This window comes from Bos indicus x Bos taurus, chromosome 11, assembly GCF_003369695.1.
Source record: "Bos indicus x Bos taurus breed Angus x Brahman F1 hybrid chromosome 11, Bos_hybrid_MaternalHap_v2.0, whole genome shotgun sequence".
Classification (NCBI taxonomy): domain Eukaryota; kingdom Metazoa; phylum Chordata; class Mammalia; order Artiodactyla; family Bovidae; genus Bos; species Bos indicus x Bos taurus.
In genome coordinates, this window is record NC_040086.1 from 80,091,749 (window position 1) to 80,116,414 (window position 24,666).

Here is a 24,666-nt window from a genome sequence, read left to right on the forward strand (position 1 = left end):
ACACGACTGAAGCAACTTAGCAGCAGCAGCAGCAGCAGAGGGACAGAATAAGTATCTCTTGTTTTAACTGATTGTTTACATGTTATATTATGTAATAAAAAACCTCTGCCAGATGTTGCCCAAGGTGGACAAGGTTCAGAAAGACAAAGTACCAACTCAAAAAAGGGGTACTTTTCAGGACTCAGGGGCACCTTAGGGAGACAGACTTGTTACAGGTGCTGCTCAACTGAAACATAGCTGTTTCTTCCTCACCCCTAGATAAGAAGTATCCTTTCATAAAAAACAACAAGAGTTTAAGTTATTCCAGATTGTTGTGCATGTCCTCCTAACTCTTTTCAAAAGCTAGCACAGAATTTGTGATGAGGTTGGCTGGAATTTTCCCTGCCCTAAGTCTCCATGATGTGGGGCAGAGGTTGTTTTGGAGGACTAATTTGTGCTTTTCATGCTTGCAACTAAAAATGGCAGTAGATTAGGAGAACGTAAGGCCTAGTAACAGACTGTAGAGAAATATGATAATGATTAATGGGCAGGCAACACTGAACCAACATAAAATGTCTAAGAACATCACAATGGTGAAATAAAGAAATAAGAATAGAAGCATTTTCTCAAAAAGACAAATATCTTTTTGCTTTATACTGGGTGTTTAATGCCTTCGGTATGTGAACCATAGATATTTCTAGGAACTGATTATATAATAATTAGAATACAGTACAGGTATTTTCTTAAATTATTGATAGTCATTAAGATGGAATAATCACTAATTGAAAATTACTTTTTTTAATCACATGAAAATAAAAAATAGAAAAAAAATGGACAAAACTTCTGGAGGAAAAAAGCTTATTAATTTATGCAATGTCTTTTAAAAGAAATTAAACTTTTAACCAACATTTAAGAAGAAAAACAGAGATGTGAACTCAAAACAAATATCATAAAAGGTTTATATCCTTAGCCTATAAAGAAATTGAACAAAACAAAAAGTAAAACCTCAAAAAGGTTAAGCGGAAAAAGGATATGATGGTCATGACTTACAGAAGGACTCAAACTAACTTAATGTTCAACCTCACCATTAAAAGAATATGACATATAACTATGTATTATATGTATTTATATGTACTTTATAAACCAAAAAATGTCTTTGACTTTGCATACTAAATAGTACAAAGATAAAACTCCTAATATCCAAAGATTTTGTGGACGCACTGAAATTGCTTATCTCATATCTGTATTGGTAAGGAAGTAGTTGGCAAGAGTTATAAAATCCTTCCTAAACTTAGGTCTATCAAGCCCACTTTGGGTAATTTTATTTTCAAATCACAAGAAAAAGCTATGTTCACAAAAAAATGTTTCTCACGATTTCATGTATAAAAGAGAAGAATTGAAAGCAAACAATATACAATATACAATCATGGGGAATGATTTCAAGTGCAACCATTACAAGTAATAATTCTGAATAGAATATGGTAATAGGGAAATACGGGTATGCTACGTTAAGTGAAAAGTCCAAGAAAAAAATTACTTGTGTATGATTATGGCAACTTTAAAAATTAAACACATTTAAAAAGATACAAAATAGTTATAGCTTCCTATTGTTTTATTTACACACTTTATCTTATTATAGATTTAAGATATATAATATTTTTAAACAGATAAATATATTAAAATAATAACTTTTTATAATTACAAAGCCCTGAGGGAAGCCAAATCAAATTCTATCAATTATCATTAATCCTGGATGAGTAAAGTATGAATTAATGAGACTGCTATTCTGGGAATTTGTTAAGTGCTGAAGGTTTCATAAAATTTAACATATTAAGTCCCAATTATGTACCAGTTGCTTTAGATATATTTATATTTTCTCTAATTTTCACTATAATCCTATAAAGTACTACTACTCTCATTTTACAGAGTAGGAAATGAGGCAAAGATAGTTTAAAAATCTTGCCCCTAGCGTTTCTAGATGCCAGAATCGGAACTTGAACATGGGTGAGTTTCACTCCAAAGCATAAACTCTCTTCTCTGTTCACATTGGCCTTTTAGTGAAGACAGTAAGTATTAAAGATATTGACCAACAAAGTTTATTACAGTAAAATACACTCTTTAATTCAAATCAGAATTATTGAATCAGGCCCAAATGCTTACCTCCTTTAAGACTGACTTAAAATGTGATCTCCCTGTTTTCTGAGACCATGTTTTTCCAGAAGGTCCATATCGGACCTGATTCCTCTTACTGATGACATCAGCTTTCAGGTGCGGGGGTTCCCCTTCCATAACAAACACCAGCTTTACATCCATTAGCGTTAAATATGAGATACGAAAAAATAGATTTCTGAAATAGAAAAAGTTAACGATACTGTAATCATCATGCATGAATAGCAGAAGTCAACATTGCAGAATGACATAATGGCAAAGACACTAGTATCAAAAATGTTACATGCAATAATGTCTTATTTATTATGATTTTCAGTGGACTGAACTGAGAAACCACTGCTTGTTTTTTAGCAAAGGAGATTTATGATTATTCTAATTGCTATGTGGGAAATGGTTTGGAGGAGGAGGAGGCCAAGATAAGAGGGAGGGAAGCTAGTGAAAACCTCATCTCAACAGGGCATATAAGAGACGTTGCCATACACTGAGGTAGTGCTTCTGGAGCGAAGTTTGTGAATGCAACATATATTCTGAAAGGGGAACTGGCAAGACTTCAGATGGATTGGATATGGGGAGAGGTAAAGCAGGGGAAGAATGGCTCCCAAATTCCTGCCTTTTAGTCACTGAAACATCCTAGGGGGTATGTTAAATAGGCAGTCAGGTATGAGTCTGAAGCTTCAAGGGTATGAGGTACAAATTTGTGAGTCACCAGTACAAGGTGGCTCAGTGGTAAAGAATCTGCCTGTTAATGCAGGAGACATGTGTTCAATCTCTGGGTCAGGAAGATCTCCTGAAGGAGGAAATGGCAATCTACTGCAGTATTCTTGCCAGGAAAATCCCATGGCCAGAGGAGCCTGATGGGCTACAGTCCACAGGGTTGCAAAGAGTTGGACACAACTGACTGACTGAGCATGCACACACACAGTATGGAGATGGCAAATGTGGGCATGTTAATACATTTTAAAATCTCAAAATGCAAAATGGCAACAACAAAACAAATGAAGTGGAAACAAAACCAAGATGTCCACTGCTTATGCCATCACCTATCTATATTTTAAGAATGTTTACTTTACCTGAGGTGGGGCTTCATGACTGTCCCAATCATTTTTTTGACTGTCTGTGCTTCACACACCCAGAGACTCAGATCAACTGCAATGGTTTTCCCACTGAGACTGTGCAAGTGGACGTGTTGTTTAACAGGCTCCAAAATTTGCCACAAGTCATTTACTCCCATCCTGGTGGTTATCTGTTATTTGAAACAAACTTTTCAAAAGATTGTTAAAAGACATAGAAGCTCAGAACAAAAATTTAGACTGTATTTTGAGCTAGTTGGGGGTGATTCATAAATAGTATTCTCATTTCGTTTACTGGTCAGCTCTTCAGGATGAATCAAGAATACCTGAAACATTAAAAATGGTGGTAATACACTTAGTGGCTACAAAAATACTGATGCAGCAACTGAAAAGTTATTAGCAGAATATAGCATGCTGAATTTGTCCTTAAAATCCACTCATATCACCCAATATGTTTCTCTGTATTACTGAAAAATAAAGTTACTTTAAAATTTAAAGTCACCAAATGTCAATGGTTGTCCCTCTTCATTCTTTCTTCTTTTCCACACTGCCTATAGCAGTGGCTGACAATAAAATTTTTCACATAGTCACATTAATACTGCATGAAATCTGGAAAATAAAAGGAAAAATTACCCTCCTCCCAAAGGGTGGTAATTGGCTTTGCTCCAGTGAATAATAAGAGCTAACAAATGCAGAGAAAATCAAAGGATCTGGTAATGTGTATTTGTCTTGTTGAGAATTCACTCCTCAATCTACATACCTAAAGAGAGAATAGGACTAGCCCTCTATCATAATCAGGAAAAAACAAAAAGACAAAAAGAAGAAGAATGCAAACACATGAACAAAAGACAAAAACACAGGATTAATGAAGGAAAACTCTGACGGACAAGTGGAGGGGAGATAGAAAATGAAGAATTGAAGAATAGGTAATTATTTTTTAAAAAAGGAGCATCGACTTTTAAAATTATGTCACACATGTTCATTGTGGGAAAATACAACATCTTTTTACAGAAAAATATTTTAAAATGACCTATAGTCCCATTTGGGCTTTCCTGGTGCCTTAGCAGTAAAGAATCTGTCTGCAATGCAAGAGATGCAGGTTTGATTCCTGAGTCAGGACAATCCCCTAGAGGAGGGCATGGCAACCACTCCAGTATTTTTGCCTGGGAAATCCCATGGACAGAGGAGCCTGTAGGGAGGGCTGCAGTCCACGGGGTTGCAAAGAGTTGGACATGACTAAAGTGACTGAGTACAGCAGCACAGTTTCACTATTCAAAAAAAAACTAATGTTAAACTGTTTTCTATGTACATGATATTAAAAAAAAAAATTGGCTTAAGCTCTGCTACCGTGACCTGCTTTGGTATTTTCTATATGCAAGTTTTCCTTTATTAAACATCTATAGCTGTTTTTCTTTTCCTTTATTATTTGATAAAAACTGTTATGTAGCATTTGAAGATTCAGTCTGACTATATAACAGATCAGTTCAGTTCAGTTCAATCACTCAGTCATGTTCAACTCTTTGCGACCCCATGGACTGAAGCACACCCAGCTTCCCCGTTCATCACCAACTCCCAGAGCTCACTCAAAACTCATGTCCATTGAGTCGGTGATGCCATCCAACCATCTCATCCTCTGTCATCCCCTTCTCCTCCTGCTTTCAATCTATCCTAGCATCATCAGGGTCTTTTCCAATGAGTCAGTTCTTCGAATCAGGTGGCCATAGTATAGGAGTTTCAGCTTCAGCCTCAGTCCTTCCAATGAATATTCAGGACCAATTTCCTTTAGGATTGACTGGTTGGATCTCTTTGCAATCCAAGGGACTCTCAGGAGTCTTCTCCAACACCACAGTTCGAAAGCATCAATTCTTTGGCAATTAGCTTTCTTTATGGTCCAACTCTCACACCCATACATGACTACTGGAAAAACCATAGCTTGGACTAGACAGATATATAACAGATATCCTCTGAGTAATGACCTTATTTCATTCTAAAAACACAAGAAAGGATACAAAAACATATTAAGACAAAAAACTATCATCATAATGTAAAACCATTCTAAATAAAATGTAACTGTATTGTCTGCTCCTTTAACAGAGTCCATAGTAGAAGTAAATGCTCTCAAGTTGTACATGACTGCATAGAAAATAAATGCTGGAAACATGGTTGTCCTTCTCTGAGCTTTTCTGAATCTTAATTTTAAATGTGGCCAGTGTTACCACAAGTAGTATTTTGTACACTCATTTTATGAAGAGCTGCACAAACAAACAAAGAGCTTCTATGTCACTTTAGAAGGAGTATTAATAGATTTAAATAGAGAAGAAAGCATTAGCTAATGGTGGTTCCAGTGCTTGTACTATTTCACAAGGCCCACAGATTGAATTGGGTGACATTGCAGCAGATCCAGAATCAAGGTTGTCTTGCCTAAATATTAAGTAATGAAATATGGATATAGTCATATTTCAATTAAATATGTGGTCAATAAAAAGCAATGTTCTATAACTTTATGAGTGCATGAGTATCAAATATGACTTCAGTATGGCTTTTTTAGGGATGAGTCACACTTTCTGGTTTATTGCAGAACACCTAAGAACAAGTCACCTGGTCTCAGGCAAGGTGCATCTTTTCCCCAGCCCTTCCAGATCTAAAGCTCACTCCTTCCAACCACGGCTCTAACTTTTCACTACATAGGTTGACTGCACTCCAGTATTCTTGCCTGGAGAATCCCAGGGATCGAGGAGCCTGGTGGGCTGCCGTCTACGGGGTCGCAGAGTTGGACACGACTGAAGCAACTTAACAGCAGCAGCAGCAGCACATATATAAATAAATAGTAACGAATGAAGGGTGTTGGGTGTCACATAGTGCAGTGTTGTTTGTCATGTACACACAAACACATTTATGTATAGGACTGAAATGTAAACTGTACTCCTTCTTTGGTTAGGCTGCACAGGGATCTTAGTTCCCCAACACAAGCCCCTTGCAATGGAAGCCCACAGTCCTCACCACTGGACTGTCAAGGAATTCCCTTCTCCAAGTTATTGATAAAGAAAATCTAATCTCCTACTTTATCTTTACATGGATGCACAATATGGACATGAGTCTGAGCAGGCTCTGGGAGTTGGTGATGGACAGGGAAGCCTAGAGTGCTGTAGTCCATGGGGTCAGAGTCGGACACGACTGAGCTACTGAACTGAACTGACAATAGGTATCTAATTCTTGATTCCACCACCTCTCCTCAAAACTGTCTGATGCGTCACTTCAGTCATGTCAGACTCTGTGTGACCCCATAGATGGCAGCCCACCAGGCTCCCCCGTCCCTGGGATTCTCCAGGCAAGAACACTGGAGTGGGTTGCCATTTCCTTCTCCAATGCATGAAAGTGAAAACTGAAAGTGAAGTCGCTCAGTCGTGTCCGACTCATAGCGACCCCATGGACTGCAGCCTACCAGGCTCCTCCGCCCATGGGATTTTCCAGGCAAGAGTACTAGAGTAGGGTGCCATTTGCCTTCTCCCCTTATAGCCCTAGTACGGATTAAATGTAGCAGGAATTCAGAGCTTCAAAATAGAATTGCAATATTGCACTAAGAAACATCACCAGCAGCTACCCTTAGTCATTCCCAAATACTCAGTTGCTTAGGCCAAAAACCGAGCAGTCATTCTTGATTGTTCTCTCTACTAACAGCAACTTGATCAACAAGTCCCTTGTCTCCAAAACACCCTAAACCCGCATTTCTAAAGAAAACTCCCTTAGTTCTTTCTGCAGTCTCCTATCTGGCCTCCCTGCTTCCACTTTTTATTACCTCCTACTCCTACATAATCATTAGAAGCTACACACAGAAGCCATTTCATTCTTCGCCCCTTTCTTGGAACCAGCTCTGCCTTTGAAGTGATACTAAGTAGCTATGGTAAGACTGTAAAGCATTTAAAGTTCCAAAAAGGGACAGAATGTAACAATTGTTAAGATATCCAAGTACAACTACATTTAAAGATAGAACTGATGGTTCTTGCATGAGGTCATGATCAACCATAAAAGGTTACTTGAAAATAAGCTCAGCATTAAGTAAAATTTAAAAACACTGCACATAGCACATAGCAAACTCACCCTAAACTGTGTATAATTTTATGTTCCACTTTTATTTAAATAGGGTGAAATTTGAAATGTTTTGTGGTGTAGGATTTGATGAATCTCTACTCATATTTTATAACATAATGACTTCATTGACATCAATCTGCTCATGCAATCAATGTATTTATATAAAAAGAATCTCCTAAAATACTCTTAATTCTTAAGAATTAATATGATGCAAGAACACTTATGTGAATGTCAGAGAAACCCATAGCAAATAATTTTATAGCCTTACTAGTGGCTTCAATTTATTTGCTTTAGTGAAAAAGCATTGGACTTGGGATAGAAAACATAGAATTTTGATCTTGGATATACATTAACTATATATGTAACCTTGGGAAGACATTTAACCCATCTACAAAATAAGAGGTGTTAAAACAGATGAATTACAAGATTCTGACATTCTTTGAATCTCATCATCAATTTTGATAGCCTGGTATTTAAACTCTATTTCAGATTATTACCACTTGGTGGAAAAAACATGGATTTCTAGCTTAAAGAAGAGCTTAAGAATCCCCTTCAGATTAAAACAAAACCAAATCCTTTGATGTAACCATATGGTGCCCATAAATCAGTTTATGCTCCTAAAACTTCCTTAAAAGCTAATAAGCTTTTATTGGTTAATTATAAAACTGAATGAGGTGAGAAAAGCACAGAACCTTGCTAATTCCACTAATGAATCAAATTTAAAGAACACAAAAAGAGGTCAATGGTTTTATTTATGCAAAAATATACATTTTAATAAACTAACAGTTTTCCAGTTTTATTTCAGGCATGCTGCTAAGTCGTTTCAGTCGTGTCCGACTCTGTGCAACTCCATAGACAGCAGCCCATCAGGCTCCTCTGTCCCTGAGATTCTCCAGGCAAGAATACTGGAGTGGGCTGCCGTTTCCTTCTCCATATTTCAGGCATAAACATTAGAAATCTTTTTTAACGATAAAGAAGGAAATACTTTTAATTTCCCAATTCTCACGTAGACAACTGTATTTTCATATAAAGTTTGGTAAACTGTATAAAATTTATTTCAGTACAGGATTATACTGTATAGGATATACCACATAATTTCACTAATTAATGCTATGTTTATTGTTTTATTTTCATCTGAATTTAGCCTAAACTTTGAAGCAAAGTATAACCCAGGCTTAAAGTATAATATAACCCAGGCTTAACTAGTAAACACTTATTAAATGCTTATAATTTACCAGAACTTATCTTGCTGCTGGAAATACAATAGGGAAAAAGATCAAGCCCTGCATTTAAGGACTGTGGTTAGATGAGCTAAAAAGGGAATTTCAACAATGAGACAAGTATAGGCACTGAAGTAAGGCTAGATAGAGGAAGATGAGCATATAGATCTGAAGAAGGCAGCTTACCTAGTGTAGGGCATCAAGGAAGGCTTCCTAAAGGAAGCGACAGCTAAGCAGAGACCTCCCAACCCTGTTTCCCATCTCTTACCAAGAAGGACCACTTCGGCCAGAGGCTGTTGAGTTTTCATCTATTTTGACTATGTCATATGTGTGTCATGACAAGGGCTAGGATAGGAGCATATATTTGATTATCTTTAGAAGTAAAGGAGTAGGAATTTTTTTATTGGAGACCCTAAGTTTGACATCAGTTTCTTTGGGGGTGTTCTGAGTTAGCGGTAAATATCTTTTTTCCATCTAGAAAGAAAGTGTTGGCGTATAGAAAGTGGATTACATAGCTAGATTAGCATGTCACGCTAAGAGTTGTGTAAAGACAGAAGCGGGAAGTAAAGTACTGAAAGCTAAGCCAAGGAATTTACACTTTCTTTAGTTCCGATGTTTATTGAGAGGGTTTACAATGTAAACCAGGCACGAGCTGGTGGGAGTGGGGGCGAGAAAGAAAGACTGTATATATAAACAACCACAAAGCCTTAAAGTAGTTGCTACGAGGGAAGTTATTTTCAGAGTTAACACCGAAAAGGAGGTACACCCAAGTGTGCCCACAGGGTGATCGAGAAAGGCTCGCCCAGGATGGCCTCACATCTGGCGTGGGACTTTGCCCCACGGGGCCCGGGCAAGACCATTTGGGACCCAGGGCCTCGGCTCTGTGCTTAGCGGCGACGGACATCTCCCCCGCGGGGGCGAGCCGCGGGGCGGGGAGACCCCGGGCTCGGAGAGCCGGGGCCCGGCTGGGAGTTCCGGGCCGCGGTCCTACTGGACCCAGAGAGAACCGCGGGCGGTGTCCTGGGAGGAGGGGCGGGCGAGATAGGAACGCGAACATAGAGCTCGCCTCCAACCAGCTTGCAATCGCCCCTAGATCGCAAAGGAGCGGGTAGAGGGGCCAGGGGCCTGGGCGGGGCCGTCTCTCCACAGATCCGCGCGGGACTTACCCGGACAACCCTGCTTCCTTGGTTTTTGGAAAGACGCCCCTTCTGTCATTTACCAGTTTCGTCTGGATTCTAACTACTGCTGCCTCCAAGTTTCTAAATGTTCCTCTACTCAATAAAAAAAGAAGAAAGAAAACGAAAACTTCCTTTTTCCCTCGCCAAGCAAAGCCTAGAGTTCAGAGGCTTAGCACTCAGGCCCGGAAGGCTCCCTGGAAACCACTTGAATGCGGCGCCTCAGCCACGCGGCTCCGCCTCTTCCGGGAAGTGACTACCGCCTTTCCGCGACCGCGGCTGTACACTTCGCGGCGGCGCCCAGCCGGTCGCTGTACGCATGCGCGGAACTGTAGCCGCCGTTGGGGTTCCAGGGTGGTTTTTTTTTCTCCCCGCTTGCAGTTAGGCAACTCACCCGCCCCGACCCCTCCGCGCGTCCCACAGTCGCAGAGCCCCGGCGCTCCTCCCAACATCCCCACTGCCCGCCCAGAGGGTACTTCCGGCCCCGCCTCCTAGACTCCAGTGGCGCGAAAGCCCCGCAGCGCGCACGCGCGGGCGGAGTCCCGGCGGGCGGAGGGGGGGCGGGGCGCAGGCGCGGAGAGTCCCGAGGTGGGGGCCGGGGTCGGCGGGGCTCCTGCGTTCTCCCGTGGTGGGCGCGCGGTGTCTCGGGGACCAACGGCTGCTGGGCCGACTGCGAGAGTCCACTAACGTGGCTTTAGCGTCCTGTGCTGCGGCGGCAGTCCCGCCGATCGGGGGTTCCTTGGGGGAGACTTCGACTTGTTGGAGGTAGGCTAAGGGCGCGCTCCGTCGTTCTCTCTTGCTTCGGATCCTCCCTTGGCCGGCGCCCTCCCTCAGCCCACCCGCTGGCGGCCGGGTCTTTGGAGCCGCGGCGGTGCCCAGGGCGCGCGGGTCAACGGCCGGCGGTGATCTCCGCACCCTCTCCGCCGGCGGCGCGGGTCCCTTCAGCCGCAGGAAACTTGCCGGTGTCCGCCGGGCCCCTCCCTCGGACGGCTCTGGCGGCGGTGCTTGAAAAATCTCGTCTCCGGCTAGCCTGAGGGAACCCGGCGCCGGGCCCCGAACGGCCGCCGTTAGGCTTTGATGAGTGGTTTGAGGGGGAGAAGGGTCAGGGGGATGAGTGTAGGCTCGGAAATTGGGTTCTTATCACCCCCTCTGATGACCCCTTACAAGTAACAACTTAACTACGTTTAAGAGATATGTGTAAATATCCCTGAAGGTGGCTTTGTTGCTAAATCCCAGTTTCAGGAGAACGCAAAACTGTTACCTAGAAAAATTTAAATTGTGACGTTTGGAAGTTTATGATGGCGTTTCTTTCCCCCTTATTTTCTTGTGGAGATGAATTGGAGAAGAATCAGTACTGGGAATTCCTGAACACTGAGCTCAAGGGTGGAGGAAGGGCTGCAGGACACTTTGGGGCATAAGAGGGTGCTGTGCTAATTCCTACGGGAGCAACTATTTGGTGTTTAAACCCTGAACACGGAACTTATCTGAGTGCTTGCTACTCTGTATATGTCGTGAAATTGAAAGGGAGTGTTCTAAATACAAGCTATTCTGGAATATATTCAAAAGAAGAAAAAGTCCAAATTTCCAGATTTTTAGATGGCTGCTGTTTAGTCTTTTAAAATACTCACTAGCTTATGCACTGGTGTATATGGGTGGTAAGGGAGCATGTTAGAAATACTTAGATTCACTTTATCTCCTTTTACTGTGAGAAATATGCAGAGTAATTATTTCCTGTAGAAATGTGTGTTTACAGTTTTCCGCTTTTTTTCCCCTTGAATGCCAGTAAGTACAAAGAAGTTTGGAGATTACCAGAATATTACTTTTTACATGTTTTTGTATAAGAACCAGTGTTGTGTGACCCTGAACAGGTTGGTACCACCTCTGTAAATTTCAGTTTCTATTCTGTAATTGGGCTTCCCCAGCGCGTCAGATGGTAAAGAATCTGCCTGCAATGCAGGCAACCTGGGTTCAGTCCCCCTGGGTCAGAAAAATCCCCTAGAGAAGGAAATGGCAACCCACTCCAGTATTCTTGCCTGGAGAATCCTATGGACAGAGGAGCCTGGTTTTTTATTTTACTGACTTTATTTTACTGAGTAGATGTAGAATTTTGTATAAAACCTGCCTAAATCTTGATGATCATTTTTAGATCTAAGTTAGGAGAATTAGTCAAAGCCATACTTGGTTTACTTTAAGGAACTGGTGGCTCAGCTGGTAAAGAACCCACCTGCCAATGCAGGAGATTCGAGACCTGGGTTCATTTCCTTCGTCCTAAAGATCCCCTGGAGAAGGAAGTGGCAAGCCACTCCAGTATTCTTGCCTGAAAAATTCCATGGACAAAGGAGCCTGGTGGGCCACAGTCCAGGGGGTCGCAAAGAGTCACACAACTGAGTGCCCACACATGAAGGTATTATGTTTAAAGCATAATTAAACGTCACAGTTATGTATGTATATATACATATGTAAGTCCAGATGACTGAGGGTCAAGTGTAGACACTTAGTATTTTTTATTCACTAGTTAATGAGGTACATCTTACTCACTAGTTTCCCTGGTGAACAAATTCAGAGTAGTCTCTGTGACTTTCTTAGTGCCACTGCCAAATCTACGTCTTTGTTATTGTCTTGATGCTGAGTCTTGTCCTACTCTTTCGTGACTTCATGGACTAGCCCGCCAGACATCTCTGTCCATGGGATTTTCCAGGCAAGAATACTGGAGTGGGTTGCCACTTCCTTCTCCAGGGGATCTTCCCAACCCAGGGATCAAACCTGGGTCGACTGCATTGGCAGGCAGATTCTTTACCGCTGAGCCACCTGGGAAGTCTCTACTAGAATCTAACTCTCTTATTTTGCTGCCTACTGGCCTATCCATCTCAATTTCCTAGAAGCACTTCAAACTCAATGTTTTCAAGAAAAATGAATGAATCATTTCCAAACCTCAGTCTACTGATGATGGCATTTACTATTAAGAGTAAAGATTGTTTCTGAAAATTAAACACAAGATAAAATTTTACACAGCAAGCCCAACATTAGAGGGACATATCACATAGTTTTATACATTACCAAAGGAAGAACAAGATGAACAGACAATTTCACTTCGTATAAATAGTCAAACTTGGTTAAACTCAGTTCATGCCAGGTGGAACGTGGACATTAAAGAAGTTTGATTTGGGTTTTGACAACCTGGGTTTGGATCTAGGCTCTGCTAAGATATACCTACATGAATTTGGGTATCTTTTAAATGAGCCTCAGTATCCTCTTTTGTAAAGTAAGGGATCACTTATAAGGATGTTGAGAATTAAAAGGTTTATACCTCTTAATCCCTTTCACTAATTTCACTCCCCTGCTTCCCCCCTCTCCCTTTCTGGCAATTATCCATTTGTTCTCTGTATCAGTATCTGTTTTCATTTTGTTTGTTTCTTTTGATTTTTAGATTTAACATATAAGTGAGGTCATATGAGTATTTGTCTTCCTCTGTCTGAGTTATTTCATATAATATAATACCCTTTGGGGCTTTGCAGGTGGCTCACTGGTAAAGAATCCACCTGCCAATGCAGGAGATTGGAGTCTGATCCCTGGGGTGGGGAGATCCTGTGGAGATGGAAATGGCTACCCACTCCTGTATTCTTGGCTCAGAAGTCGTATGGTCAGAGGAGCCTGATGGACTACAGTCCATGGGGTCAAAAAATATTCAAACATGACTTAGTGACTAAACAACAGCAATACCTATGTTGTTACAAATGGCAAGGTTTCTTTTTAACAGTTGTATAATATTCCATTGTGTGTATGTGTTTTGTTGTTCAGTCACCAAGTCCTGTCTGACTCTTTGCAGTCCTAATGTCTGCAGCACTCCAGGGGTGCAGGCTTCCCTGTCCTTCACCATCTCCTGGAGTTTGCTCAAACTTATGTCTGTTGAGTCAGTGATGCCATCCAACCATCTCATCCTCTGTTGTCCCCTTCTGCTGTCCTCAGTCTTTCCAAGCATCAGGATCTTTTCCAGTGAGTCAGCTCTTTGCATCAGGTGGCCAAAATACTGGGACTTCAGCTTTAGCATCAGACCTCCCAGTGAATATTCAGAATTGATTTCCTTTAGGATTGACTGATTTGATCTCCTTGCATTCCAAGGGACTCTCAAGAGTCTTTTCTAGTACCACAGTTCGAAAGCATCGGTTCTTCAGTGCTCAGCCTTCTTTACATTACAGCTCTCACATCTGTACATGACTACTGGAAAAACCATAGCTTTGACTATACAGACCTTTGTTAGCAAAGTGATGTCTGTGCATTTTAACACGCTGTCTAGGTTTGTCATAGCTTTCCTTCCAACAAGCAATCGTCTTTTAATTTCATGGCTACAGTCATTATCGGCATTGATTTTGTAGCCCGGGATAATAAAATTTGCCGCTGTTCCACTTTTTCCCCATGTATTTGCCATAAAGTGATGGGAGCAGATGCCATTTTTGAACTTTGAGTTTTAAGCCACCTTTTTCACTGTCCTCTTTCTTCCTCATTGAGAAGCTGTTTATTTCCTCTTTGCTTTCTGCCGTTAGAGTGGTATCATTTGCATATCTGAGATTGTTGATATTTCTCCCAGCAGTCTTGATTCCAGCTTGTAATTCATCAAGTCTGGCATTTCATGTGGTGTACTCTGCATATAGGTTAAATAAGAAGGGTAACAACATACATCCTTGATATTCCTGTCCATTGTTCCATGTCTGGTTCTAACTGTTGCTTCTTGACCTGCATACAGGTTTCTCAGGAGTCCAGGAAGGTGGTCCGGTATTCCATCTTTTTTTTTTTTTTTCCCCATCTTTTTTAAGAATTTTCCACAGTTTGTTGTGATCCACACAGTCAAAGGCTTTAGCATAGTCAGTGAAGCAAAAGTGGATGTTTTTCTGGAATTCTCCTGCTTTTTCTATGATCTGTGGATGTTGGATGTATATGTGTATCGTGTCTTTATCCATTTATCTGTTGATGGACATTTATATTGCTTCCGTATGTCGGCTGTTGTAATAATGGTGCAGTGAACATTGGTGTGCATGCCACTGCTTTTGTTCAACACTGCTTGTCCTTTAGAGACTGGTCTGTTTAGCCTTTATTCTCACTCTGTTTCATTTGTGCTCTATATTGAGGCCACAGGGATTTTTTAAAAACACAAATCTGAGTGTTCAGATTTTATTACCTGAGTTTTGCTCACCTATAATTGTTTGATGGGTGGACTAATGAATTTTTTCACTTACTTATTTATTATCTGTTGCATCTCATGTATATATTCTAAGCAGCGTGCTTATATTTCAGTACATTAAAAATGAGGTTGTTTAATGCAGAATGAGTTTGTCTTTGGTGTGGTAGGAGCGGAATTGGGAATGAGGTAAATAGTCTATGGCAGATTCAGAAGCAGTAGCAATTTACCTTTTTTTAAACCCTCTGTTTTCTATTGACGTTTCCAATTCTGTTATGACTGTTCTCACTACTGTTAGCCCCTACTTTGATATTAATGGGAAGTATGAATTACTAGGTACTCACATTAAAATGGAAAATTTAGAAATTGATAATCCTGTGTGAAAATGCTTTTGGTCTTTCAAATTTCCTGTGTATATGCTTGCTGTAATTAACCCTTGGTGATTGATTTTTCTTTCTTCTTGAACTTATTTTTTCTTGATAATCATATTTGTTACTATTCCTGCTTTGAAGGAGCTTGCATTCTGCAAGGGAGAAGTAGTATGTTCCTTAATATTGAATTTTTTTAATTGTAAATAAATATTGAATACCATGAAGAGCTTTATGAATGTATTGAAAATCCCAGAGGAGCTTTTTTCCCCCCCTATTTTTATGTTTTACAGGATATTAAAAGTATTTTTCTTTACATCTGTTTATATTATCTTTTTAGCATATTAGAAACAGTTCTACTGTTGTAACCTGTATTTAAGTCGCAGGACATTCATGTGTGTTTTTAAAAGTCCATTATTAAATTATAGAATGATTCATGTTTTTAAAGGTTGGATCTTTCAGTGTCTGTTAGATGCATGTTGCCATGGCAACCTAACAGCAAACTGCAAATCCCAGGCTAAGTACAGCAAATAAAAAAACATTGTCGTCATGTAGCGCACTGTATTCTGTCTTGTATAGGATCTCACATTGATTATGAGAAGCTAATCACACATACCTTCGTTCCCCTTCCTTCCCCTGATTTTACTTGAAAAACAACTGTTTTCTAGTGGTAAAATACTAAGATCAATCAGCTGATATCTGAGTGTCAGCTAACTGCAAATTCATGTATTAAGCATTAATAAAAACTGCCTAAAAGGACATTTAATATTGGGAAAATGAAGAAGTAATGCTGCTTCTTTGCTCTTCTGTGATAAATAAATGACTGTAATTGAGTAAGAAACAGGTATGGGTGGGAGGAAAGGCAGTGTTGGGAAAATAATTGCCTGGTAGTATTCTAGGGAATTTAAGTTAGCTGAAATTAATGTATATTAATTCTTGCTATTAAATAATTTGAAAATTATGTTTGATTTTCAAGTTCTGACTTGTGTAAGAGATCAAAATAAACACTAAGTTACTTGTCAAAAAGATGGTGAGTATTAGGTAATTGTGACTATAATGCTAGTACTCTCTCAAAAGGCATTTGTTTAGGTTAAATGTCCTTTGGATGTTAACTAATATTCCCTTTAAATGGTATTTGATTTATCACGATACATTAGGTTCCTTGTTGCCTTCAGGACAGGATAAAGTCCTAAATTTTTAATGTTGTTTATAACAATTCTTCTCAGACTTAATGTACTTGTGAGTCACCCAAGACCTTGTTAAAATGAAGATTCAGATTCACTTGTTTTAAATTGAAGTCTGAGATTCTGGATATCTAGCATGTTCCTAGGAGATGTAGATGCTGCTTGCTGGTCCTTGGACCACACTTTGAATATCAAATCTACCAGTCATTCTATGGCTGGCTTCTCTGCTGCCCTAACTTTATTACTGGTAGCTGTGCCTTGTCATTTATGGCAGTATGTAATGGGCATGCTTATAGTATTCCCTGCAGTAGCAGTTTGCCGAATGTAGTCCAGGGATCCATGAGACTGTTTCAGAGGGGCTACAAGATCAAAATTGTTCTCATAATAATCATAAGATGTTATTTCCCTTTTTTACTTTCATTCACTTGTAACTACACAGAGGAGTTTTCTAGAGGTTATAGACATGTGATAATGTCATTGCTCTGATGGCTGATACAGTGTGTACTTGTGGGTTGTTTTAAATTTTTTTTCAGTTTTAATTTATAATACGGTCAATATTGATAGAAACAAAAGCCCTCTGAGGTCCTTGGTACTTTTTAAGACACTGCAACCTTTGAGAACTGCTGCCCTCTGGTTTTCTTAGGCCATGGACACAGAGACTCACATCTGGAACTTGACCAGAGCTCTTTCCATGGCTTGTGGTGGCTGTTGGGCTGGGGTGTGCTCCTCGCTTCTCTAGGCAGTGGTAAAAGGCCTCTGACGCATCCAGTGGGGAGTGGGAGTAAGTATTATAGCGTCCTGTTACACCCTCTTAGGGGTAGACCTCTAGGTTCTTCATCAGACGCCCCTGTCATGCCTCCCTACTTGGCCTGCACAGCCTTGTCTGACACTGGGCCAGATGGGATGTTGAGATGCCTCCTTTTAGCATCACCAGAAGGAGGTCCACACTACCCACTTGACCTTTGCTGAGGCAGGGGGCGGTGAGGAAGGGACAACAGTTCTTTGAATGGTATTTGACTAGAGTGATTATTGTCTGAAAGTCTTCTTGTTAGACTTCCTTTTTCCTGGCCTTTTGTCTGGAGGGAACAGGCTTTCATTAAGCCTTTTGTTTCCCTCTGCACCTCTTGGTGTTTCCCCTGTTGCTGGCTTCTCCAAGTCCACAGTAGTTGAGGGAAAACAAAAACTCAGTGAACCACCGTGACATCTTTCCTTGGATTGTGAGTTTCCTACCAATCTACCTCCTTTTTCAGAGCTGTGTTATGCTTGTTTTATAGTATATAATTTTCAAGAATGTTTTACTAAGCAAGAGGAATAGGGAAAATACATCTGTTCCACCTTTCTAGAAGTGGAAGTCTCTGATTGCTTTTTTCAACTTGCACTTTGGGTTAAAGAATTCTGAACTCCAACTCCACTGTGTATCTCTTATATTTGATTGTCTAAAAATATATGAGTAAGTATTAAAATATTTTTGTTAAAGAAAAACTTAATTTGGTAAACGTAAATAGCTACTTTGGGGAGAAAAAAGATTAATTAAATAGAATTGACGTGAAAGGAATCACGACCACAGTTGAGGATTGTACAAAACAAGGTAATTTTGTGTAATAAATTTGAAGCTTTAAATTATCAGTGTTCTGGAAAATGAAATTACAGCAGACTTGTTCTAGGAATCTATAGTCAACCTGTAATAACCGGTATACAAAAAAAGAAATTGAAATGATTTCATAAAATTAAAATAGTCTGCACTATCTAATAGCTTTAAGGTTAGTTCTTTTTCACTTTCAAAAAACCTTTCAGTGTCATGCCATAGTGGTGATTGCAGAGCATTAAAAGATAAACTACCCAGTTCACTTAATGAAGCATGCATTGTCATAATAAAACTTGTCAAAGCTAGTTCCCCAAAACAGTTCCAACAAGATATGTATAGATATTTGATATTTCTGCAAAATTGCTTCTGTCAGTATAAGTTTGGAGGGCAGTGGATAAAAATTAAGCACTGTATGTATTTCTCCCCTGCCCTCCTCCTCTCTCTCATTTGTGCTTTAAAGTCCTTATTCTCCCACTTTGATCTATTTCTTGTTGTCTTTGTAACATACTCCACTGGCCTCCCAGCACACACCTACATGTCTGACCGGCTTCCTTGCCATCCATACATCATCAAGGTGAACTATCCTTTTTTCTACTGAGGACTGAGTTGAATCTTTCAGTCCGAATTAATGAGAGGGAAAATGTCATTTAATCTCCTGCTGCCCAGATACCTGGCACAAACCTGCTGTGATATAGTTCTGGGGATACCTAAATGGATTGAACCTCACTCCAGTACTTTTACCTGGAAAATCCCATGGATGGAGGAGCCTGGTAGGCTGCAGTCCATGAGGTCACTAAGAGTCGGACACGACTCAGCAACTTCACTTTCACTTTTCACTTTCATTCATTGGAAAAGGAAATGGCAATCCACTCCAGTGTTCTTGCCTGGAGAATCCCAGGGATAGAGGATCCTGGTAGGAGGCCGTCTATGGGGTTGCACGGAGTCGGACACGACTGAAGCGACTTAGCAGCAGCAGCAGCAAACAGATTGAAAGTAGAACTATTTTTCATATTCTTGTATCTTAGAAATTTTTGTTACCTGTGCTGTGGATGTTTCTCATTACTCAGCAAACAGTTATTAGGTACCTATCACTTTAGGGCTCTAAGAGAATTTTTAAGAGAAAAATGAAAGCAGCAGTTCAAGTAATGATACCATTTCATTTCAACGAAAGACCATCAACTTGGACTTAAGGTGTGGCTTTTATGTTTAGAAAAGCTTGATGATGTTAATTTTCTACAGGCAAATTTTAAGGAATATTGGTAAAAACAAAAAAAAAACTAGATAATTAGCCTGGGTTATTTATTAGAGAACAGTGAAGTGACACTACTCAGTTCAGTCGTATCCAACTCTTTGCTACCCCATGGAATGCAGCACGCCAGGCCTTGCTGTCCATCACCATCTCCTGGAGTTTACTCAGACACGTGTCCATTGAGTCGGTGATGCCATCCAACCATCTCATCCTCTGTTGTCCCCTTCTCCTGCCTTCAGTTATTCCCAGCATCAGGGTCTTTTCCAATGAGTCAGTTCTTCACATCAGGCACCCAAAGTATTGGAGTTTCAGCTTCAGCATCAGTCTTTCCAGTGAATATTCAGGACTGATTTCCTTTAGGATGGACTGGATCTTCTTGCAGTCCACGGGACTCTGAAGAGTCTTCTTCAAAAGCATCAATTCTTCGGTGCTCAGCTTTCTTTATAGTCCAACTCTCACATCCATCCATGACCACTGGAAAAACCAGAGCCTTGACTAGACGGACCTTTGTTGGCAAAGAAATGTCTCTGCTCTTAAATATACTGTCTAGGTTGGTCATAACTTTCCTTCCAAAGAGTAAGCGTCTTTTAATTTCATGGCTGCAGTCACCATCTGCAGTGATTTTTGGAGCCCCCCAAAAATAAAGTCTTTCACTGTTTCCATTGCTTGCCCATCTATTTCCCATGAAGTGATGGGACCAGATGCCATGATCTTAGTTTTCTGCATGTTGAGTTTTAAGCCAACTTTTTCATTCTCCTCTTTCACTTTCATCAACAGGCTCTTTAGTTCTTCTTTGCTTTCTTCCATAAGGGTGGTGTCACTTGCATATCAGAGGTTATTGCTATTTCTCCTGGCAATCTTGATTCCCGCTTGTGCTTCATCCAGCCCAGCATTTTTCATGATGTACTCTGCATATAAGTTAAATAAGCATGGTGACAATATGTAGCCTTGACATACTCCTGTCCCGATTTGGAACCAGTCTGTTGTTCCATGTCTAGTTCTAACTGTTGCTTCCTAACTTGAATACAGATTTCTCAGGAGGCAGATCAGATGGTTTGGTATTCCCATCACTTTAAAAATTTTCCACAGTTTGTTGAGATCCACACAGTCAAAGGCTTTGGCATAGTCAATAAAGCAGAAATAGATGTTTTTCTGGAACTCTTACTTTTTCGATGATCCAGCGGATGTTGGCAATTTGATCTCTGGTTCCTCTGCCTTTTCTAAAACCAGCTTGACCATCTGGAAGTTTACGATTCACATATTGCCAAATCCCGGCTTGGAGAGTTTTGAGCATTACTTTACTAGCATGTGAGATGAGTACAATTGTGTGGTAGTTTGAGCATTCTTTGGCATTGCCTTTCTTCGGGATTGGAATGAAAACTGACCTTTTCCAGTCCTGGGGCCACTGCTGAGATTTCCAAATTCACTAGCATATTGAGTGAAGCACTTCCACAGCATCATCTTTTAGGATTTGAAATAGCTCAACTGGAATTCCATCACCTCCACTAGCTTTGTTCGTAGTGATGTTTCCTAAGGCCCACTTGACGCATTCCAGGATGTCTGGCTCTAGGTCAGTGATCACACCATTGTGATTATCTGGGTCACGAAGATCTTTTTCATGTAGTTCTGTGTATTCTTGCCACCTCTTCTTAATATCTTCTGCTTCTGTTAGGTCCATACCATTTCTGTCCTTTATCGAGCCCATCTTTGCATGAAAAGTTCCCTTGGTATCTCTAATTTTCTTGAAGAGATCTCTAGTCTTTCCCATTCTGTTGTTTTCCTCTATTTCTTTGCATTGATCGCTGAGGAAGGCTTTCTTATCTCTCCTTACTAGTCTTTGGAACTCTGCATTCAAATGGGTATATTTTTCCTTTTCTCCCTTGCCTTTCCCTTCTCTTCTAGTGCTAGGCAAAAGTGAAAGTGAAAGTCACTGTTTCTTGTCAGACTCTTTGAGACTCCATGGACTATACAGGCCACTACAAATATGCTTCTTTGGGGAAATAATATTAATTTTATATGATTCATTATTACTTTATAACTTATAAAAATTGGATGATTGCTCTGGAGTAAGTTCAGAAGGCATTTACCATCTCATCAGTGGATCTACAGTTTCACAAATAAAACCGTTTGCTTTTTGTAAGCTTAGGAGTTAAAATACTTAGATAGGTCCACATCAATAAAAACCTCCATCATGAATCCCCTCTGACGTAAAATCTTCTAGTGTTGCATATGCAGATTTTTTAAAACAAGAATTTATTATCTACTTCTGTAGTGAGAAGTCTGACATGTCTGCCTGGGCTAAAATCAAGAGAGCAGGAAGGATATGTTCCTTTCCAGAGGTTCTTGAGTATCTGTGTCCCTACCTTTCCACCTTCTCGTGACCACTCGCACTGTTTGGCTCATGGCCCCCTCCCTCCACACAGATGATAATTGTACTTTTTCTTAAAGTGAAAATGAATGGATATAGTACTAAAATTTAAGCTTTGTCTGATTTTGTTAAGTTTTTTTAATATATATATATATGAAACAGTTGTATGGGTGCTTTACATGATTTTCTTCATTGTCACTGTAATATTTGTTTAGACCTGATGGCCAAAAGAAAGGAAGAAAATTTTTTCTCTCCTGAGAATGCCAAAAGACCAAGACAAGAAGAATTGGACGATTTTGATAAAGATGAATGTGATGAAGATGAATGTGCAGTTTCTTTCACTAATGGTACCTCTACTTTGGTGAGTGCAAAATTATAAAATTAATAACTTTTGATTGTCCTGTTTCTCCTGTCTGTTTTATATATCGTATTCTTAATTCAGTATCTGAAGCTGGGTCGCTAGCTGCAGAGGAAAAATAACATAAATTTTTAAAAGTGATGTAAAAATCACCTAATTTTGAAGTTCATGTTAATTTTTAGAAAAAATTAGTAGAAAAAACAATAAAACAAAGATGTAGTTCTTTGGAAAGGTCAGTAAAACTTACAAACCTCTACTAAGATTGACGAAAGGGAAAATGAGAGAAAACACAAACTACCAGTGTCAGGAATGAAACAGTGGATTTGACCATAGACTCTGCAAACAGCAAAAGGATAATAAGGAGACTTCCCTGGTGATCCAGTGGTTAAGACTCTGCCTGCCATCGCTGAGGACATGAGTTGGATCCACATGTGGCAGGACAGCTAAGCTTGTGTGCCACAGTTACTGAAACCTGTGCTTTCTGTAGAGCCCGTGCTCCACAACACGAGAAGCCATCTCAGTGAGAAGCCCTCACACCAGAACTAGAGTAGCCCCCCGCTCACTGCAACTAAATAAAAGCCTGGCACAGCAATGAAGACCCAGCGTACCCAAAAGTAAATTTTAAAAGAAAGGACGATAAGGGAATATTGTTAACAACTCTGCACACATAGATTAGCAGTTTAGAGTGGACCAATTCCTATAACAAGGAAATTTAATTCATCCTTTAAAAACTCCTAAAAAAGGTCTCTTCAGTTTCAGTTGGTTTGACTGAAGAATTGTACCAAATGTTTGGGTTTCAGGTTCAGATTAGCATTCAGCAGAGAATTCTTAGACTTGACGCCAAATATACAAACCATAAAATGAAAAACTGATAAATTAGACCTCATCAAAATTAAAAACTTTTCTTCTGCAAAGACCTTGTTATGAGGATGGAAAGTCAAGCTAGCAGAATATTTGCCAATCATGTATCCAACAAAGTACAAATATCTTGTTTGTATAAAGTGAAAGAAAGAAAGTGAAGTCGCTCAGTCGTGTCCGACTCTTTGCAACCCGTGGACTGTAGCCCACCAAGCTCCTCCATCCATGGGATTCTCCAGGCAAGAGTACTGTATAAAGAATTTTATAAAGAATATGTATAAAGAATTCTCAAAATTCGACAATTAAAAGCAAATTTCCAATTTGAAAATGCACAGAAGACATAAAGAGACATTTCACTGACAGGATGTACAGACGGCAGATACACACATGACATCATGTTCAGAATAACCTGTCATGAAAGTTAAGTCGCTCATTCGTGTCCAACTCTTTGTGACCCCGTGGACTGCAGCCCACCAGGCTCCTCTGTCCATGGGATTCTCCAGGCTAGGGTACTGGAGTGGGTTGCCATTTCCTTTTCCAGGGAATCTTCCCGACCCAGGGATCGAACCCAGGTCTCCCGAATTGCAGGCAGACACTTTAACCTCTGAGCCACCAGGGAAGCCCTGTCATGAGGGAAATGCAAACTAAGACCATGATGAAATACCACTGCACACCCATCAGAATGGCTACTTTTTTTTTTTTCTCTTAAATGACAATACCATATGCTGGCAAGGATGCAAAGAAAGTGGATCATTCATATATTGGTGGGAATGTAAAATGGTACAGTCACTCTGGAAAATAGTTTGGCAGTTTCTGTAAGAAATTTAGCATGTAACCATCTATCATATAACCCAGTATCTATCACAGAGAAAGGGTCTTCCCTGGTAGCTCAACTGGTTAAGAATCTGCCTGCAGTGCAGGAGACCCTGGTTCGATTCCTGGGTTGGGAAGATCCCCTGGAGAAGGGATGGGTTACCCACTCCAGTATTCTTGGGCTACCCCGGCGACTCAGATGGTAAAGAATCTGTCCGCAATGTGAGAGACCTGGGTTTGATCCCTGAATTGTGAAGATCCCCTGGAGGAGGGCATGGCAACCCACTCCAATATTCTTGCCTGGAGAATTCCCAGGGACAGAGGAGCCTGGCGGGCTACAGTGCATGGCGTCGCAAAGAGTCAGACACAACAGAGTGACTAAACATAGCACAGCATCACAGAGAAAAGAAGATCTATTTTCCCACAAAAATCTGTACATGAGTGTTCATAGCAGCTTTATTTTGTAATACTCAAAAACTGTATGACAATCCAGATGTCATACAGTGAGTGAGTAGTTAAACCTGCTATAGGATGTCTCTACCCTGAGATACTATTTAGCAGTAGAAAGCAGGGAACTGTGCACATAGACAGCAAAAGACAGTTAAGCTGAGTGAAGGAAAAAGCGCTTTTCCAAAGGTTACATTCTGTCTGATTCCATGTATATAGCATTCTTGAAATAACAGTGTCTCAGAAATGGAGAGCAGACCAGTGGGCCAGGGTAAAGGATGAGTGGGTGGGGAGGAATGAGGATGCGGCTCTAGAAGGACAATGTGACAGTTACTTGAGGATGAGGCTCTAGAAGGACAATGTGACAGTTACTTGTGATGGGAATATTTTGTGCGTCACTATCAAAATGAGCACCCTGGTGTGGTATTGTACCATAGTTTTCAAGATTTTACCTTTGGCAGAACCTGGGTAAAGGAGTCACAGGATTTCTCTGTATTATTTTTTATAACTACTTCTAAGTCTTCAATTAGATCAAAATAAACTGAAGACTTTTAAAAAGTC

General features: G+C 40.3%; 2 protein-coding genes across 5 annotated transcripts in view; one reads left to right on the forward strand and one right to left on the reverse strand.

Annotated features, from left to right (window-relative positions):
- Nucleotides 1–10,242, reverse strand: part of GEN1 (GEN1, Holliday junction 5' flap endonuclease) — a 28,992-nt gene extending 18,750 nt beyond the window's left edge. Inside the window, exons 1-3 of one of the 4 annotated variants that reach the window (XM_027556024.1) lie at nucleotides 9,694–10,242; nucleotides 3,219–3,391; nucleotides 2,140–2,326 (exon numbers count right to left, since the gene is read on the reverse strand). In XM_027556024.1, coding sequence (XP_027411825.1) covers nucleotides 2,140–2,326; nucleotides 3,219–3,379 — 348 coding nt within the window. In that variant the 5' untranslated portion in view covers nucleotides 3,380–3,391; nucleotides 9,694–10,242. Of the gene's footprint in view, nucleotides 1–2,139; nucleotides 2,327–3,218; nucleotides 4,759–9,693 lie in introns of those variants that run through there. The other 3 variants (XM_027556023.1, XM_027556021.1, XM_027556020.1) reach the window with 3 other exon arrangements.
- A 23-nt stretch (nucleotides 10,243–10,265) lies between these two features.
- SMC6 (structural maintenance of chromosomes 6) overlaps nucleotides 10,266–24,666 on the forward strand; it is a 75,110-nt gene continuing 60,709 nt past the window's right edge. Inside the window, exons 1-2 of the mRNA XM_027556019.1 lie at nucleotides 10,266–10,467; nucleotides 21,845–21,990. Of these exons, the coding sequence (XP_027411820.1) occupies nucleotides 21,850–21,990 (141 nt within the window). The 5' untranslated portion in view covers nucleotides 10,266–10,467; nucleotides 21,845–21,849. The remainder of the gene's footprint in view (nucleotides 10,468–21,844; nucleotides 21,991–24,666) is intronic.